Here is a 21,212-nt window from a genome sequence, read left to right on the forward strand (position 1 = left end):
AAATACTACTATTAAAGAGGATAATTAAATAATTTAAACAGTTTCTTAAAAAAATATGACATTTTTTCAGCTGTGCACCAAAAGGTGTGTTACATTTTTATTAATCACAATTTACTATTTACATGTTTCATTTTAAATTGTTTCAGTTAAATTATATACATATATGTTATATACATATATATATATTCGAGCTGGATTTTGCACAAAAAAAAAATCTTGATTTCATGTTTCATATCATTCGATATCAATAATTATTAAATATTTTTTACAATACATTTAGTAATATTAGAATTTATTTAACCACTTTAGGGGTGACGCAGTGGCGCAGTAGGTAGTGCTGTCACCTCACAACAAGAAGCTCGCTGGTTCGAGCCCCCACAGTACAAAGACATGCGGTACAGGTGAATTGGCTAGGCTAAATTGTCCATAGTGTATGAGTGTGGGTGAGTGTGTGTGGATGTTTCCCAGTGATGGGTTGTGGCTGGAAGGGCATCTGCTGCGTAAAAGCATGCTGGAAAAGTTGGCGGTTCATTCCGCTGTGGCGACCCCGGATTAATAAAGGGGCTAAGCCGAAAAAAAATTAATGAATGAATTTAACCACTTTATTTCAGTTTATCAACATTACAAAGGAAAATAGTTTTAATAGTCAAAATGTCTTTATAATAAAATACACATAAGTGTTAAAGAAACTCAAACTTGTTAAAGTGTTAAAGAGACTCCATAAATAAACCTGAACTTATCAAACCTAAACTTGATAAATAAAATATTACATCTTTAAGGTCTGAATGATAATGATACAGTAAACCTCAAACTCTGTCAACAAAACAAATTATGATAATCAAATCTGAGCATTCAAGTAAAGGCACCAGCCCTCGCTATTCAAATACATACTAAACATTAAAAATTGTGAAGTTGGATGGCTACATTACCCCCTATGCTAAACATCTTTCAGTTGGGGTACTTAGTGGCTGGGATGCACAAGAAAAGAAACCAAAAAGCTACTCTGACGACATCCTTTTTGTTTACAATTTTCTGACTGCTGCTACACGGCACTCATTTTCGCATGCGTTGTAATTCTGACCTGAAGTGACAGGCATGAGTGCATGCTTTGTGTGTGTCTGATGTAATTAGTCTGCAGTTATTAGTGTAATAAGTATATTCCATACAAAGTGTAAAGCAGATTGGTTAGTTCTAGTGCTCGAGCTATTCAGAAAAGTTGAGATGTTTTTCAACTAGGTCCATGTTGAAAATGTGTGCACGTCGCTCCCATGTGCATATATATGTATGTGTGTGTGTGTGTGTGTGTGTGTGTGTGTGTGTGTGTGTGTGTGTGTGTGTGTGTGCGTGCGTGCGTGTGTGTGTGTGTGCGTGCGTGCGTGCGTGTGTGTGTGTGTGTGTGTGTGCGTGTGTGTGTGTGTGTGTGTTTGTGTATTAGCCCTAAAATGTACATTATGTTTGTTTATCAATTGAGAGCTTTAAAAAAAATCAGAAACATTGCACCTAAATTTTTATTAAACCACATATGTTGTAAACATTAAACATGCTGAAAAAAAACAATTAAACTAAGTAAACAGATTTCATAGTGCCTCAAGATTGTAGTAGCAAAACAAGAGACCATTTCCTTGAAATCATGTACACATTCCTTTTCACTGGAAACTTGTTGTGCCACATGGTGTACTAGCTGCTCATGGTCTCCAAGACAACAGCACAGGGCTGAATATAAATCAGTGCTCTTTACCTGTGCAGTGAGCACATACACCACACCTACCCTTGGTGAGCGGCCAGACAGGAAGTAGAGTGTGTGCTTCAGTAGAGCGTGGACTTTCAATAGGTTTTCAGCTGCCAACTTCTGTTAACTGCTGCTGCCACAGAGACTGATCGCTCAGATATCAACAATACAAAAAACAGAGCTCTACTAGCTGAGCCTCTACACCAAGCAAAGTTCAACTGGTCCTGACATTAGTTACAATATAAAAGAAATGCAAAAGCACTTTCTAAGACATCTTTTATGATTGTGTGGGCAACAGGGCATTTAAAGTGTGTAGTAAGACTGAGCAATTTTGGAAAAATATCTAGTTGCATTTTTTTTTTGGACAGATGTTGCGATTTGATTTGATTTTGTAGTCAGGAAGTCAAGATTACACTTAATATTGTCATTTACACACTTTAAATAAAAGAATTAATATTTTTTGATCTGATTATATGAATATATTTACTAATTTTGTGTTTGTGTGTTTGTGTGTGTACGTGTTTTTGTGACATATTAGGACACAAATCTGTATAATGACTTGGGTATGACACAGGTATTACAAAAAGGAGGTGAAATATGAGGACATTGGTGACGTCCTCATTTCTCAAAATGCTTATAAATCCTACAGAATGAGTTCAATCAGAGAGAAAAGCTGCAAACTGTCTCCTGTGATGGTTGGGGTTAGGGGTGGGATGGGGTGAGGGCAATACAATATACGGATTGGACAGTATAAAATGAATGGAAATCTATGTAATGTCCCCACTTTCACAAATACAAACATGTGTGTGTTTGTGTGTGTGTGTGTGTGTGTGTGTGTGTGTGTGTGTGTGTGTGTGTGTGTGTGTGTGTGTGTAATTAGTTTCTATGCATTGTCAAATATAAAATTCTTATTATTATTTGATAAACTTTTACCCAAACACACCAAGCAGCTACTTTCTACAAGTGGTGTAACGATCACAAATCTCTCGGGTTCAGATCACACTACAATTTTTGAGTCACAAATTATACCATTTTTCAGATCAGCAAAACAGGAAGGAGACTAGGGTTGGGCCGATAGACGATGTCATCGTCCATCGCCAGTGGCCATTAGACAACGCGATGCTAAGCCGGCATTGCCGATCCTCCGCCCCGCCCCTGTCGCAAACCCGCTCACGAAAAATACACACTCAGGCCCTGTTTACACTAATACGTCTTAGTGTTAAAATGGTATTTTAAAGCGCAAATGATCAACATCCACACCATGTTTTACCTAGCATTTCTGAACAGCCCTCCGTCCGCTGAAAACACACATCACGTGACCAAACACACACACAGACACAAGTGGTGCTCACTGCAGAGCCACACACACACAGCCACGCGTTACTCTGAGCTCCAGAGACAGAGAGCAGTGCACGTCTTTATCAAGGTTGTACCGCTGCATCGTGTCTCACTACAGTTGTTAAACGTGATATTCAGACATCCCAAGTCTACCAGGAACTTCCGGGAGTCTCTATGCATTTGCGGGACTCATAATGGCCGCAAACGAGTGATAATCTCCCAAAAATTGGGCGTCTCCCTCCTGGTCCTCAAATATGTCACGCACCCTTCTAACCCCCGGATCCCTCCTCTCTCTTCAGACACGTTGCACGCAGTCTATCAAACCCCCCGTAGCCCACCACCGCTCGCTCTTCACATCAGATGATGCCAAATTGGTTGACATCACCCAACCCTAGAGGAGACAAATGTCATTTGCTTTACATTTATACAAAAACATTACTGCAAAAATCATTGGTTTAACAGACACAACCTAGAACCTGTAATCTTAATAAAAATAAAAATCTAGAAAAAAAAAAGCTGAAAAAAGAAAAATATTCAATACGAAATACGATATTTGCCACTGTTTCTGATAATGCGAAATATAACAATCTAACATCTTGTACAACACATCATATTTATTTTCAATTAATGATTCAACAATTCACACATAAAACTGCATGTTTCATTATAATGTAGGTGGATCTTTTCTGAAAACCTGAAAATTCAGTGACATAATTTTGATGGTTGTTTGTCGCCACCCATTGGTTAAACAATGTAATTGCTACAACATTCAACAGTGTCCAAAGTTCCATCAAACTGTGATTTTAATCCTTACCATAAACATCAGTATATATCTGAACTATAAACTGTTCTCTCAGTACTTCTGTGTTATTTAATTTGTTTGTAACGAACTTAAAAAGTGTTAAAACTGAATCTCTCTCTATCAAACGCAGATTTGAATGCAGCGGTCAGAAGGATTAATAAACATATGCAAATCATTACTATTTATCATTTATTATGCGGGTTTAAATTGAGATCATGATCTTTTAATAGTTTAATCATGCAGCTTTACACTGAATGCATTATTCATTCGTTCATTTTCTTGTCGGCTTAATCCCTTTATTAATCCGGGGTCGTCACAGCCGAATGAACCGCCAACTTATCCAGCAAGTTTTTATGCAGCGGATGCCCTTCCAGCCGCAACCCATATCTGGGAAAACTGGATGCATTAATGCAGGCTAAACAAATAGTGATAGAAAAGACCTTTAATTATTAGCCTAAGAAAGCATTTAGGTAGGTCACATCACAACTTTTTTCATCATCATTATATTTTACGAGGAAAGCAAAATACTTTTATACATGTGACTTGAATGACGCGGGAGGAGATTTTTCTGCTATTGTTATAAATGTTGAATTAACCTAACCTTAAGTTCAATAAAATTATTAATCCTCGGTTCCAAACTTTGAATTGTGATCTGTATGTGATCCCTTACACCCCTATTTTCTACATTTAGGTTTATTATCGGACAACATTGTGACATGTTATTGGTAATTATTGTGACTTTAATCTGAAGATCTTCCACATAACCAAGTTGTGTGTTCGGCATGGTACAGACCAAGTTGCCTCGCGTCAGCTTAAGTTTAGTTCTGTCTGTACCCGAAAGCTGCCCATAAACACACCAAACGGACAAGAGTCGACTCGACACAGGGGGACGTGTCTTTCCACACTGCGATGGGCAGTATCCGTTTTATCTTTGTTTACATGCAAAGCGTAACCAAAGCAGCGTTTGTGTTAACTTTTTTAAGTTAAATTCCTTCATGTTGTCCCAACACTAGGGTTGTCATGATACTGGAATTTGATTCCAATCGGTACTGAAATTTTAAAAACGTCCATTTCCTGTGAACATTTAAGTGCTATTGAGTACGTTTTAAACAGCGCTGGTTAATTGTGTTCACATGCTCAACAGAAATGACTGATTAGTCATGAAGATCATCGGTTCACCAAACTCACTATTGTTTACTGAGTGTGACCACAGATACAGGGACACTGGAGCGTTTTAAAGGCACATCGATCAGCTGGTTTGTCTATAAGCTGACATACGAGAAATCTGCTGATGGATCGCAGCTTTAAAACGTTCTAGTGTCCCTGTATCTGTGGTTGCATGCAATAAACAGCAGTGAGTTCGATGAACCAAAGATCATGTCCAATCACAGTCATTTCTGTTGAGCATGTGAACACAATGGCATATCAGCACTGTTTAAGAATGTGCCCCACGGCGATTAAAAGTTAGAGGGAAATTGACGTTTTTCAGTACCGATTGATACGGAATTCCAGTATTGTGATAACACTACCCAACACCAATCAGTTGTGTGGAACCCAGCATTTTTAGAGTGTAGTACCATCATTAGGGCTGGGCGATTTGGCAAAAAAAAAAATCTAGGTTTTTTATAAAGTTTGACCGATTCACAATTTCGATTTTTTTTTTATTGTGTTACTAGTCTTCTCAAAACATTACAACAACATGACTGAAGTAACATTCTCTTTAAAAGTAACTTGAAAAACCATCTGGTTAAGGAACATTGTATGTTTAATGGCCATGTCATACAAAAATCGGTCAAGGAGTAAATAAATGTAAAACAAATTCACGAGTTAAATAGCGTTGCTGAAGATTTGAATAAGAAATATTTGTGTAAATATTGAAGTTGCAGGAATACAAGGGTATTTTTTGCAAGTTTTGCCTAGGAAAGAATGGTTGTCAGCTCGGCTTTGACTTTGTCTTCTGATTGAATGACAGGTTGTAAAGCTGCTGCCTTTTTCTTAAAAAGATAGAGTGGAAGAAAAGGACTGAACATGGAAACTGTAAAGCCTAATTTAACCCAATGTGTGAAGTTGTGGACGTATAGCAGGAGCAAATACAAACACCAGATGTGTGTCTAATATAAAATAATATATTAAATCTATTTTCCTTTTTTCCCCCTTTTAAATACCGATCATTTGATGCGTTTTGCTCCACTCTCTGTATTAGGCTGCCTGATCTGTCTGGTTTTCAACTAGGTCCGCTAAGTGACGTCATGGGGGCGGGTACTTTCATTTTCACTGCTACAGGCCCTCACCTCTACTCGTGTTCAAACCAAAAGATCGGCGCGGTTTTTCACATGGCAGGCTTTTACATCCTTTATACATGTTGAGATCGAGTTTATCGACTTGATGAGGGAATATGTCTTGACAATCCACACAGACGTGACTCAGACTAACGCAACAAGTAAAATCCTACATGAATTCACGCTTTAACAGGCAGTCAAGCAGGTCATACACCAGAAGCGCCGTGACACGGCGCGCACATGACAGTTTAAACTATCACATACCAGACACGCACATTCGCATGATATTTAACATGAAACTAATCAGATGTCGCTCTGTGGCACGGCTGAAATATGACCTGCGTCCTGAACCGTGGTGCTGCGCGGCGCGTCGCCGAGAGGCGTTTCTGGTGTGCTTTCTGCTTCATACAGAGCGAACGAAAGCGCATTGGTGCCATTATAATGTATTAAATATATATTTTTTAAAAATCGCAATTTCTCAATTTGATTCAAAATTAAATGGTCTGAAAACGTAAATTCGAATTAATTGAAAAAATCGGAAAAATCGCCCAGCCCTAACCATCTTCATAGTATATTGTCACTCACCGCAGAGGGATTCACTCCTGCAAATATATTGAATAATAATCAATTGAGCAAATGAGCGCCAACATTAACCGTATGAGAGCTGACGTGTGGAACACACCAAACCAACCAGCCAGACTGATGCTGACAGGCGCATCGATGAAGCCCAATGGCCTGATCATTGACCTGGTGTGTCCAGGCCCTTAAACTGAAATGATGTCAAAATGCAGATGTTAATCCATGAGAGCTGCCCTTTTCATTAATTTGCAGTTTGCATAAAACTCAGAGCTCTCAAAACTTGTGTATTCAGTCAGTTTGTTTAAGAGCAGATGCATCTTAACTCACCGCAGAGTAAAAAAGCTTGTATGATCCCTCAGGAGATCTACGCTCTACTGTAAGTTCATGCTGTGCGTCACCCGTGGCTGATCTGAACAGTACTGATACTATTGGTTACTTTACGATTAGCTAATTGCAACATTTCAAATTGCGATTTTATTTCAATTTCGATGAATCGTTCAGCCCTAGTGTGCAATAACTCTGATCATCTCCTTTAGGCAATGATTTCAAAGAATTGCTAAATGGACAAGCCAGCGCACCAAAATCAATACAAATTTCAATAGCAGCGGTGTCAAAAACACTCAACTAAAAGTGCACATAATGATTTTGTGAACTCAATTTGTGAACCAAGACTATAAAGCAAATAATATTATATGCAAAAATACTTTTTCAATCAGAGAACAGATTTTTACAAAACTTATCAGTGCTTTTCTACTAAACACGTTCTCTTCTAGCTCTCTTCACAGTCAGTCACTCAACAAAACGAGAATTACTTAACCAACAGGAAGAACAGGATTTGGATCAGACCGTGTTTGTGAAGCGTGTACTCTGTTCTGACACTCTGCAACACGCATACCAAAATACTTATAGGACACACACACACATGTATAAGCTTAACTAATGCATCAAGCATTCCTAACTGCAAAATGACCTTGTACAGGCTTTACATTTACAGCCTTTGCAGGTAACAAAACACAATGTACAGTTCATTACAAGCTAAACCACTGCTTACTGCTTATATGTCCCTTCAGTGAATTTGACTAATTAATCAGGGTTTGTTTTTTTTCTTATAAGGGTTTGTTATTTTTGGTGGTGAAGGTTTTTTTTCTTTTTCAGTTTGCACTGTAAAACCCTTCTAGAATATGGAACAATTAATAATTGACTAGTTTTAAGGATAGGACCTGGAGAGGTGATCCGAAGTTGGGAATTAAAATGTATTAAAAATAAACTGTGATGTTACATTTTAGATTTGATACAAACATAACGCATTTTATTTCATAATTAAGAATATTATCGTTTTATTAATTTGTTTGTTTGTGTCTATTTATTTATTCTAATTATTTATTTGGTTGGTTGGTTGTTTTTTTTAATAATTATTTTAGTAAATTGGCTATATTGTTTTCACTCATTGATAGTGCTTTAAAGACTAAGGGCTCATTTTGACGATCCATGCGCAAAGTGCAAAGCGCAGGGCACAAACACATTCAGGGCGTGTCAGAATCCACTTTTGCTAATATTAGGACGAAAAAATCCGCTTTGCACCGTGGCGCATGGTCTAAAAGGGTTAAGCTTATTTTCTTAATGAGTTATAGGTGTGTTTTGAGAATTAACCAATCAGAGTTTCATCTCCCATTCCCTTTAAGAGCCAGTTGCGTCGTGCCATAACGCATTTGCTATTTACATGACGACTTTGTAAGTGGAAAAACCGAGTGTTTCACTAGCAAGAAAACAGTTAAACAGAGCATCTGTAGAGCGAGAATGAGAGAGTTGCTCTGGTTTGAAAATAGCAACAAATCATGCCATACACGTCTTGTAGCTTATTGTGCCGGGTGTATGATAGAGCCCACAATGTTTAAAGCTTTTAGTCTGAATTAAAATTAATTAGATCTGAAATATATATATTTACCTGTTTATTTTAATATCATATAACACCTGTTTCTTTAATAGCTAATAAAAATGGGATTTTTCTAGGAAAATGTTAAATTGCTAAAAAATATTGTTATCGCAATACTCAGCAACAATATTGCATATTTGTTTAACCAAGAGGTCACAATTTGATCAATATTCGTCTCAAACTTGAACAAAACTTGACCTCAGTTACACAGCTATCTTCTCACAGGCTTGTGTTTCTTTCTGACTCATTCGCATGCATATGAATAGAAGTAAATGGAATGAAAAGTCTAGTGCGACAGCAGCTTTAGGCTAATCTTGAGCATCCTGCCACCACTGACACGTTTATTTGGTATTTACTTTCAGTGTATTGGAAGGAGCAATGTAGACATTCTTATGAACATCTTTTCCATACAAAAATAAGCTACAAATTTGGGGGAAACATACTGTATAGGACAGTTTTCTATTACATATTAGTTTATGACAGCAGGGTGATTGTCATGGTGTGTGATATGACTATATATATATATATATATCGTATAATTACATCTTTTTATACAACAGTTCTGTCTGGTTCTGGAATCTGATTGGCTGATAGCTGTGCCATATTCTGCAATAACAGCACTCTTACACCCTCTTCACCCTTCTGTATTACTCCGCCCACATAGAGATCAGATCAATAAACTTAATACAGTTTGACAAAATATCGCAGCTGTTGGACAACATAATGCACTTTTGAGGCTTTTAGGGGAGAATGTAGTTTAGATTGCAACTCTGCAGTTTATTTATAAGGATAGTGACTATTTTAATATTTAAAATTTCGTTGATCAACGTTCATCAGCCTGTCATACTGAGCAGAACAAAGACAGTTGCACCACAAGATGGCGACAGAGACAGAATAATAAGTCCTTAGGGGAGAAACACTCAGTGTTTTCTTTTAGTATTTTTAACTTCAGCTGGTCAATTCATTATAAATCAGGTAAGTGACATTCTAAGTTGATCTCTTTCTTTTGCATGTTGTAGTGCTGTATTCATACCATAGTAATCTGCTAGTGTTTGCTTTGTTTTGTCTATTTCAGGGTTACAGCCATATTGCGCTCCTACTCGTGTGATATTGCTTATTCATATTATGCTCAATTGTTATTATTGTGGTATCACAAAATATATTGTTTACTGTATTGCTTTTTCGTATTTTAAAAGAGCACAATTATTACATGTCATCACAAAGATGCAGACAGAAAACAGCATTGCTAGAAAATTGTAATCTTGAAAGTACAATGTAAACATTTTGAGATATTTTATGTCAGGCATGAAATCATTCTTTTTTTAAAAGTGGTTTATATATAATGAATATTTGTTTTATTTTCCATATTTTTAATCAAACATTTGCCCTGAAGTTCTAAATATAGAGAGAAATGTGATCATATATGAATGAGAAGATGTTTAAATGTATTAGAGGCGGGAGAAAAAAAATGATGCATTGCAATTCTTCTAATAATCCTGAATTGATTCTCAAAAGTTCAAATTACAGTTTGGGCATGCATGGGCATGAACTGTAAACAAAAAAGATAAAATGCATTTACCTAGGCATGCATTTATGCAAAATTTGCTTCATAGAGATGGATAATTACAGATCAGGCGCGCGCTTCTAAGTCAAAGTCATAAGACGTCAGTTGTTATTAGAAATTAGTTAGCCTATTAACTCTTTAAAATGTGTTGAGGACAATCTTCCCTCTGTAAAGAGGGGTTAAAAAAATTACAATTTCCCAAAAGGGTTAATAATTTTTAGGTATTTTTACTAATTATATATTCTAACATTGTCTTAATGTTATGAATTCATTCATTTTCTTGTCAGCTTAGTCCCTTTATTAATCCCGGGTCACCACAGCAGAATGAACCACCAACTTATCCAGCAAGTTTTTACGCAGCGGATGCCCTTCCAGCCGCAACCCATCTCTGGGAAACATCCACACACACTCATACACTACGGACAATTAAGCCTACCCAATTCACCTGTACCACATGTCTTTGGACTGTGGGGGAAACCGGAGCACCCGGAGGAAACGAAGGCAGAGAGAACATGCAAACTCCATACAGAAACGCCAAGTGAGCCGAGGTTCGAACCAGCGACCTTCTTGCTGTGAGGCGACAGCACTACCTACTGCACCACTGCCTCGCCCTAATGTTATAAATAAATTTTAACAATTGTAATACACTCTTCTTTTCTTTTCTTTTATTTTCTTTCCTTTTGTTGGAAATTACATTACCAAGCTATTTCATCCAGAATCATAATTTCGAATAAAAATAAATCTTTTAATGATGACAGTACTGTCATACAAAAATTCCAATTATTCAATCAAAGCATTGAACCTCTCATTCTTATTAAAATGTTAAGTTATGTGGTATGGAAGAAGTTTCATTTTTGCACTCAACATTGTATTATGAGTACAAGTATGCAATATCATATCATAGATTCATGAAATTGATTTTCCATTGGATCCAGAAATATGTTTATCGGGCAATTATACACAATCGAACCTCCAGAATAATTAATTATGCTATTAAGCTTACTAAAATGTTTTTTTTAAATAGCTAAAAATGCATTGCTTTGAAATGAAAAACAGACACTGTACCAGTTGGACTATGGATCTCAGAAGTTTGAAACTGTACACCATTGGAGAAGATCAGATATTCTTTGAGAGGAAAGGGTGAATTATTGAAAAAGATTTGGGTTAAATTTTAAACTATACAAAAACAGTACCACATGATTTAATTTGACGTAATAGTTTTCCCCATTAGTTTATACAGTATCTCATTCATTCGTTCATTTTCTTTCCGGCTTAGTTGCTTTATTAATCTGGGGCCGCCAACTTATCCAGCATATGTTTTACACAGCGGATGCCCTTCTGGCCGCAACCCATCCCTGGGAAACATCTATACACACTCATTCACACACACTCAAAAACTACGGTCAATTTTAGCATACCCAATTCACCTATAGCGCATGTCTTTGGACTTGTGGGGGAAAACTGAGCACCCGGAGGAAACCCACGTGAACACGGGGTAAACATGCAAACTACACACAGAAATGCCAACTGACCCAGCCAATGCATGACAATGCTTTTATTTAGAACACAGTTTATATTAGCTCAATAGTCAGGCACATCCATGTCAATCCCTCATCAAAGGAGTAGCCGGGTGAAAATGTGTTTTGATCCAGGAGCGCAATACCTAGTTCAACCACTGGGTGTCAAACTTGCACACTGCACCTTTAACTCCAGTAACTCCTAAGTTTTATAGGCGCCCCCTACTAGAACTCTACTACATTTTTAACCATCATATATATATATATATATATATATATATATATATATATATATATATATATATATATATATATATATATATATATATATATATATATATATATAGTTTTAGCTCTGTACAGTATGTTTCATGCAGCATTATTTCACAAAATCAGAAACTTTCTTTTGTTTTTTCTGCACTTCCTATACTGAGATTATACAATCTGTTTTAAGTCACATCTACTTAAGTGTTTATGTGGTTCCTTTGTGTGGATTGTAATTAAATTGTATCTTATAGTTTGCATCTTATTTGAGATTCACAGAACCTAACATGACCATTTTTCTGGTTTTATAGTAAAAAATAAAATCTAAAAATCAGATATCAGTATCAAATCGGCCAATTTGATAGTAAAAAAAGTCAGAGTCGCCCACAGAAAAGCGTGATGCATAACTAATATAAAAGGTGACTTCACCTGGATTCTGACTGAGTGTCAATATTTGAATTGTTTATCAGTTTGTTTACCTAAATTTTCAAAGATATTACGTCTGTAACTTGTTATCTTTATTGTTGTGGTATTTACTAAGCCGTTGAGACAGCATGTGCTTACACTTTCAGCTAACAGTATTGGTAAAAGCCACTATTACAGACTCTCAAACACTCAACGATGCAACATGTAAAGCATATCTAACACACCTCTACATAACCGTAGCTACTGATAACACAGACCAACACGCTGAGCACAGCAGCGAATGAACTAAACACAACATATTTAAATTAAACTGAAAAACTTCCAATCTTGCTTGATTGTGAGAATGAGGGATGTGGTCACATTATACAACGCCATGCCAACATTGTCCCATGCAAATGCCCCATTGCCACTGTTTATGGACAATGCTTGTCAACAAGACTAAATGCTTCTTGCAGACTGTTGACAGTCTGACCATCTCACAGATGTTTAAGCCTGCAAAGCCTGACACATATATATATATAAGAACAGTTAAACATATATATCAGCTTTTTTATCATATAGTGTAGTAGCATAATATAAATAGATCATGGAGCTTATACTTGAGCATGGGGAAAAGTGTTTAATATTTTATGTAAAAAAAACTGTCCAAAGGTTTGTAGATACAGTTGAAGTATGAATTATTCGCCTCCTGTAAATCTATCCCCAATTTCAGTTTAATGGAAAGAATATTTTTTCAACACAATTCTCTACACATATTAGTTTTAATAATGAATTTCTAATAACAGATTTTATTTTATCTTTGCCATGTTGAATACACTAGCCGACAAAAGTCTTGTTGTCTAACAACAAATAATAACTTGACTTCTAGTTGATCATTTGGTTTCAGAAGCGGTTATATGAAAGGTAAAAGCCTCTAGATTACGCTTATTTTACCAAAATACAATATGATCGTGTCTTGATTTTAATGATTTAATTAGGACAGTAAGCTCTGACTTTGCTTAGACAAAAGTCTTGTCACTTAACAAAAATAATGTACAGTATAGAATATAAAGTCGTGGAGCAGTGGAAAAACAATGAATATTGTGTATGACTCCAATGTCTGCTATGACTCAAATAACATATTATTATAGTCATCTGGAATGGCAAAGAAAGTGTTCTTGCAGGACTCCCAGAGTTCATCAAGATTATTTAGATTCATCTTCAATGCCTTCTCATTTGTCCTACCCCAGACATACTCAATAATGTTCATGTCTAGTGACTGGGCTGGCCAATCCTGCAGCAGCTTGAACTTCTTTGCTTTCAGGAACTTTCATGCAGAGGCTGAAGTATGAGAAGGAGCGCTATCCTGCTGAAGAATTTGCCCTCTCCTGTGGTTCATAATGTATTGGGCAGCACAAATGTCTTGATACCTCAGGCTGTTGGAGTTGCCATGCACTCTGCAGATCTCTCGCACCTCACTGTACTGAATGTAACCCCAAACCATGATTTTTCCTTCACCAAACTTCACTGACTTTTTGTGAGAATCTTGAGTTCATGCGGATTCCAATAGGTCTTCTGCAGTATTTGTGATGATTGGGATGCAGTTCAACAGATTATTCAGTGGAAAAATCTACCTTCTACCACTTTTCCAAATGATCAACTTGTTGCTCTTACAACTGGGATCAACGAGAAGACTTTCGTCAGGTAATGTACATAATAATTTACTATATATTTTTTTAGACACTAGTATTCAGCTTTCAGTGCAATTTAAAGGCTTAACTTGGTTAATTAGGTTAACTAGGGGAGTTAGGGTGATTAGGAAAATCATTGTATAACAGTTCTGTAGACAATCGAAAACAAAAGTTGCTTAAGAGGGCTAATAATATTGACCTTAAAATGTTTTTTAAATAAAAAACTGCTTTTTCTAGCTGAAATAAATAAAACTTTATCCAGAAGAAAAAATACTAAAGGAAATGCAGTGAACATTTCCTTGTTCCATTAAAAATCCTTTTACAGAAGGGCTAATATTTTTGACTTCATCCGTATTATAAGAAAGACACATTTTTTTCAGTGAATTCTGATCATGTTAGTCATTCAGCAAACTTAGAAACACAAAAACATCCAGTACTCATGCGTGCGTTTGTTTTGATACGTGTGTAATCAGAAACTGGCACAGTTAACTTAACACTAAACTTTAAAACAAGCGACCTTTGGAATAACTTTGTTCGGGCTGCAGGAAGGAGAGTATGATTTCCTAAGAAAACAGATATTCTTCCTTTACCAAGTACATATATATCAATATCACACAAAAAGCAGTGAAAAGAAATTCAATGAGTCAATCAAAATAAAAAAAACTAAAAATTGTGTCATGCAGAAAAGCTTCAAACCTATTAAACACCCCAGAAAACTCATAGTGTGCATATTTTTGTCAGTATTAGCAGATTCATTGTTTTATGTGTTGTTGAACTTAAATAAGAAAGAATAAAAAATAAAATACACATAAAGTGTTATAAAAACAATACTAATAATTCCCAAATGTACCAAAACATAATGGTAGGACTAAAGTAATAACATGCTTTATGTATTTACTATGACGTAAACAAAATAAAACTGAGCGTACTGTACTGTGGAATTGTATTGTTATTATTCAGTAGTAGCATACAAATGGTACAATAGTATCTTAAACAATTATACCATAGTGTTGACACAACAATTTTGTGTCTTTACTATAAATTCTTAACAATAACAATATATGATTTTTAAAGTGCTAATGTTGTTGTTAGTTGTTACCTTCATCGTGTTGTTGTTGCTGTCCTGAGCTAATGACTTGATTAACTGCTATTATTGTATCATTACCTATTGTTAGAAAACATACTTGTGTATCATTGTTATTATCATGTTGTTGTTGTTGTTGTTTCGTGATCATGACACATTTAGTTGTTATTGGATGTTATTGGTATGTTTGGTTGTCTTTTTGTAGTGCGCCATTCTAAATCGTTAGTGTGGGGTTCTTTCAGATGTGATACTGGAGTGATACTGACATATCAGGAATAGCGCCCATTAAACTCGTGAACTCTGGGCTGTCGGGTTTCAGCGCTATTGTCATGCAAAAGTTGCAAATCAAGTTTGTGTGACATACTTCACTTAAGACTAATGCGCCAACAGTACGAGAAAAAACCGACAGGATTTTCTGAACACAATTTAAACACGTTCAAGTAGCCTATGCAAAATAAATACAGATTTAAATAGTAGGCTAGTAAATCTGTCAACCTTTTTAAAAACAAGTAAAGAAACAAATCTCAGATTTCACATTCTGTCTACGCTGTAAAAACGCTGTATTTCACACAATTCCTTCATATTTTTACACATTTAAGTGGACTGAACATAAAACAATTAAGTTGTCCTAAAGAAAAGTCAAGAATTTGGCTGTTTCAGCTCATTTTAGTTGTTTAAGTAGTTTGAACAAGCAGCAAAAGTAACTTTTAGAACATAAATCTGCAACAAGCGACGCAACAAAATTAGTCTACAGGCCCCCAAAACTGGACTCTGAAGAGTGGCGTGAAAATGCGGTGGGCCCCGCGGCCAGTCGCGCCGCGTCTTCGGCACCGTAAACGGGTGTCAACTGCTTGAGTAGCACGCCATGTCTCCACGAGATTGTGTCCTGCTGTAGTTTGTTCGTCTAAAATTCCATTTCTGTCCATTGAATTTAAAACAATTTAATACGCAAAAACATAAATAGGAATTTATGGGATAGTCTGGGAATGTGTGGAGTTGACCAACCTTCTCTCCCTGTGGCGGCTGTAATGCCCAACAGCAGCAGGAGGACCCAGGCGAGCCCAAAACTTCTGTCCGCCTCCATCGATTATTCCTCCATTAGTTGATAATAATCCTTCAGTGCATACCCAGATCCAGAACACGTTACACAAATCTCCCACGTGTAGGTCCAAAGCGTTTAATAAACCTGTTTTTGGGCTCTTTGTTATTTCCCGAATACCAACAACTTCCTGGCAGGAGCGAATGCGCCCGACTTTCCAGTCAGTGTGCGCGCGCGCTCGTGTGTGTGTGTTTGTGTGTGTGTGTGTGTGCAATAATACGCGCGTTCCCGCGGAGGAGTGGCAGTACAGATTGACTCCAGCAACTCTACTGACACATTTGCCAATTATGCAGTATGAGGAGCAGCAGTTATCATGTTTTACTTCAGTGAATATCTCTCACATTTAAGTTCAAATAGCCCAAAGTTCAAAAAAGCTGCTGAGCATTTCCGCCGTTACTTCCTTGAAAAGAGTTCAGTTAACACGGGTCAAAACCTATTGGACTTTTGTTCCTCTTTGAAACACATACCAAATCTGAAAGAGTATATTCACAAAACTGTTAAAAGTCTAGTTTACTCACTATTTAGGCTACTCACCCTCAAGTGTTTCCAAACCTTTAGCAGTTTCTTTTTCAAAATAAGATTTGTTGATGTTGATGAAAACTGAATACCTGAAACCATTGACATCCATAAACAGAAAACAAATAGAAGTCAATAGTTACAGGTTTCCAACAGTTTACTAAATATCTTTTTTGATGTTCGACATAAAAAAAACTCAAACTGGGTTTTGACTAGTAAAGAGTGAATAAATGACAGGATTTTCAGTTTTGTGTTATATATCCCTTTAAGATATAAAACTATATGAATCAATGAGTCTTCTGACAGAATACATACAGTTTTATAAGATAAACAAATTTTGTGAATCAAAATGCGCCACACATTCTCTATTAGAAACAGGTCAGGACTGCAGGCAGGCCAGTCAAGTATCTGTATCCTCCTCTTCCTCCGCAGCCAGGACTTTGTAATGTGTGTAGAATGTGGTTTTGCATTGTCTTGTTGAAATATGCATGGGCATCCCTGGAAAAGAAGGCAGCATATTGCACTTCAAAATCTCTATATACTTTTCAGCATTAAAGGTGCCATCACAGAAGTGCAAGCCACCTTTGCCAAGGGCACTGACACAACCCCATACCATGACAGGTCCTGGGTTTGGGGCTTGTTGCTGGTAACATACTGGATTATCCTTTTCTTCTTTGGTCAGGAGCACACGGCGTCCATTTCTTCCAAAAATACCCGAAATACTGATTCATTTGACCACTGTTCATATTGTGTGTGATGGTCCATCCCAGATGCCTCATAGCCCAGAGCAGTCGATGATGCTTCTGGACACTGTTAACATAGGGCTTTCTTTTAGAACAGAACAGTTTTAACTGGCATTTGTGGATGTACTTGACAAAGGTTTGCCAAAGTTATCCTGAGCCCATGGGGTGATACCGCTTATAGATGAATGACGATTCATGATGCAGTGTTGCCTGAGAGATCAGAGATCATGGTAGTTCAGCTTAGGCTTGCATCCTTGTCCTTTACGCACTGAAATTCCTCCAGATTTCTTTAATTTGGTTATGCACCGCTTCAATATCCAAATGTCTTCCTATCTTTTTTTGAAGAACACTTTTTTAAAACATATTAATCATTTTTTCATGTATTTGTTGGCAAACTGGCGATCCTCGGCCCATCTTTGCTTCTAAAGGACCAGATCTTTCTTAGATGCTGCCTTTGTACCAAATCATAATTACAATCACGTCATTATTTAATCAGTTTACCTGATTTGTAGTCTTAAACTGTGGCATTGGAATGTGTTGCAGCTCTGAATGACAGGAAAGGATGTATACTTACAAATGAACTGAGGTTGACCAGACTAAACACGAAATATTTGTGTGTTTGTATAGTCTGCGATGCGAGGCAGTGGCGCAGTAGGTAGTGTGTCGCCTCTCAGCAAGAAGGTCGCTGGTTCGATCCTCGGCTCACCTGGCGTTTCTGTGTGGGGTTTTTTTGTTTTCCCTGTGTTCGCGCGGGTTTCCTCCGGGTGCTCCGGTTTCCCCCACAATCCAAAGACAAGCGGTACAGGTGAATTGGGTAAGCTAAATTGTCTGTAGTGTTTGAGTGTGTGAATGTGTGTGTGGATGTTTCCCAGAGATGGGTTGCGGCTTGAAGGGCATCCACTGCATAATAATGTGTTGGATAAGTTGGCGGTTTATTCCGCTGTGGCGACCCCAGAGGGACTAAGTCGACAAGAAAATGAATGAATGAATTAATAGTCAAAGTAAGTTTGGAAATCACTACTTTTTTTCTTATTTGTGTTTTACTGTCCCATCCTTTTCTGATTTGGGGTTGCAAAAGTAACTTTTCCAACTGGAACTATTTTAACAAAATAATGAATAATATATGGTGCAAAAAAAAAAATAATAAATAAAATTTTAAAAGATGTGATAATAAAAAAAACGTAAAAAACTATTGAAAAAAACTTTATAAAATATTTGATTTAGTTGAAATTACGGGGGAAAAATTGCAATACATAGTTAGAATTAAAGCGTATTATTATCCTAAAGATGTTTGGTAATTCCAAATACAAATGTAAAAGGGATACTCATTTCAAGAGTTCACACTTAGCTGATAATCAAAAAAGCGTATTTGGCATGCTGTCCCGGGAGAGAGCCCTGAGCTCGTAATATCCTCGAGCCCGGGGCTCCCTCCCGTTAGAAGGGCGAGAGGGGAATTCGAGGTCAGGTAGGTCTCGAGAACTCCCCTGCTTGTCACCGTGAGAAGTGTAAACTCAGGTTGTATTGGGTGATAATTTGTTTTAGTCGATTGGCTATGGTTTATGTTTTTGGACGGTGGGAGGAAAACCCACGCGAACACGGGGAGAACATGCAAACTCCACACAGAAACACCAACCGGCCCGGTGGGTTGGACTGGCAGTGTTCTTGCTGTGAGGCAACAGTGCTAGCCACTGGGCCACCGTGTCGCCCGATCAGAAAAAGTGGGAGGATGTAGGGGTGGAAAGGGGGGGAGCTTCAAGACGAAGATAACTGGAGTGAAAAACTCAGGTTGTTTATAATGCTTCCGTAATCATCTAATATGGCTGATTACGGAGCTAACAAGGAGCCAGCCGTGTTGATTATAAGCACGTGATCCTCTCGAAATTAGTTTATAAATAAACCACACTTATGCTGGGTACTGTACAAACCGTAAAAAGTAATGTATTTTACGTATTTTATTATTTTTATTTGCCAAAACTGCTGTTTGTGCAGATTTTTCACATTTAAGGCGTGCATTTCTGTTTTCAGTTTTCTCAAAAGACAGTAGACTTGGGGGAAATTCCAGAGAATGGCATGTGTAGCCAAAAGTGTGTTTTTTTTCTCACATTGATAGTGAGCATGTTTGTACCCCAGGCCCAGACTCTGAGAAGTAGGCAGAAAGAGGAGGAGGAAGAATAAACCTCTTTCATTCCAAACTCTCCAGAGTCTCGTCACCTTCATCATGACCCTTTTAATTCAGCCTGCAAGAGAGCAAACCTTATTTCATCTACTAAGTGTGCATTTATTTATGCCAAAGCTTCTCTTGTTGGAAATGACCATCAGCTTCTGGCAAAATGTCCATGATTTCAATGATAAAAAAACCTGTGAAAATGCTACAGCAAAAATCCATACCCTAGTGAACAGTGAGTTTCCTTAATTATAAATATATACAGTTGAAGTAAGAATTATTAGCCCCCCTTTGATTTAAAAAAATTATATATATATATATATATATATATATATATATATATATATATATATATCCCAAATGATGTTTAACAGAGCAAGGAATTTTCACAGTATGTCTGATAATATTTTTTCTTTTGGAGAAAGTCTTATTTGTTCTATTTCGACTAGAATAAAAACAGTTTTTAATTTTTTAAACACCATTTTAGGGACAAAATTATTAGCCAAGCCTCTTTAATAAAAAAATATATTAGCCACGCCTCTTATGGTGCCACGCCTCTTTTATTTATTTTTTTACATTTTCATACAAATTAGCCACTAAACCAAAATAAAAATAAAAATTACGTTTAAATAAAAGCAGTAAGGTACTTTCTGTTAAGCCAGCCTGATCTTACGAGGAAACATAACTATTTTACGCTTTGTCAGTTTAGTGGCTAATTTGTACTAATTTGAGTACGAAAATGTACGATTTTTTATAGGAGGCATGGCACCAAACCCCACCCCTAAACACAACTGTCATTGGGGAATGAGCAAATCGTACTGAATTGTATGATATCATACAACGTCATGTGAATTAGCCACTAGATCAAAACATTATGACTTGATGTGAGATACTGTAGCATTGTTTTAGCTATATTATGAATATGATATTGTCAGATATATGACAGCTAAAGTTTACATACACTGTATAAAAAGGCACAAACCATTTTAAAAAAGTCAGATGTAAATGTGACTAAACTTTTTTCTCTTGTAGGTGAGTTAGGATTATCGATTTTTTTTTTGTTATGCTTAATAGCAGAATAATGACTTTAATAATAACTTTTCTTGGTGTTAAAAATTTAACATTCTTATGCCTCTGAAAAAGCTCAGATGATGATGTCAAGGTTCTGGAAGTTTCTGATTGGCTAACTAACAACATTTGAGTTAATTGGAGGCACAACTGTAGAATAGTATTTAAGAAAAACCTCAAACACACTGCTTCCTTGTGTGACAACAAGTGAAAATCAACAAGCCAGAATCAACAAAAAAGCCAGATCACAATTTGCTGAATTACACTGGAGAAAAAGAATAATTTTTTGGAGACATGTCCTGTGGTCTGATGGAACTAAGATTAAACTGTTTGGCCATAATGATCAGTGTTACATTTGGAGGACAAAGGGGAAAGCTCACAAGCCTATGAACACCATCCCAACTGTGAAGTATGGGGGTGACAGCATCATGTTGTTG

The 21,212-nt window shown here is 36.8% G+C and overlaps 1 protein-coding gene across 1 annotated transcript in view; it reads right to left on the minus strand.

Annotated features, from left to right (window-relative positions):
* The window catches only part of erbb2 (erb-b2 receptor tyrosine kinase 2), a 77,827-nt gene extending 61,523 nt beyond the window's left edge, over positions 1-16,304 (minus strand). The window contains 1 exon segment of the mRNA NM_200119.2: positions 16,191-16,304. Within this exon segment, the coding sequence (NP_956413.2) occupies positions 16,191-16,269 (79 nt within the window). The 5' untranslated portion in view covers positions 16,270-16,304.
* Between the last annotated feature and the right edge of the window lie 4,908 nt (positions 16,305-21,212).

Source organism: Danio rerio, chromosome 12 (assembly GCF_049306965.1).
Source record: "Danio rerio strain Tuebingen ecotype United States chromosome 12, GRCz12tu, whole genome shotgun sequence".
Lineage (NCBI taxonomy): Eukaryota > Metazoa > Chordata > Actinopteri > Cypriniformes > Danionidae > Danio > Danio rerio.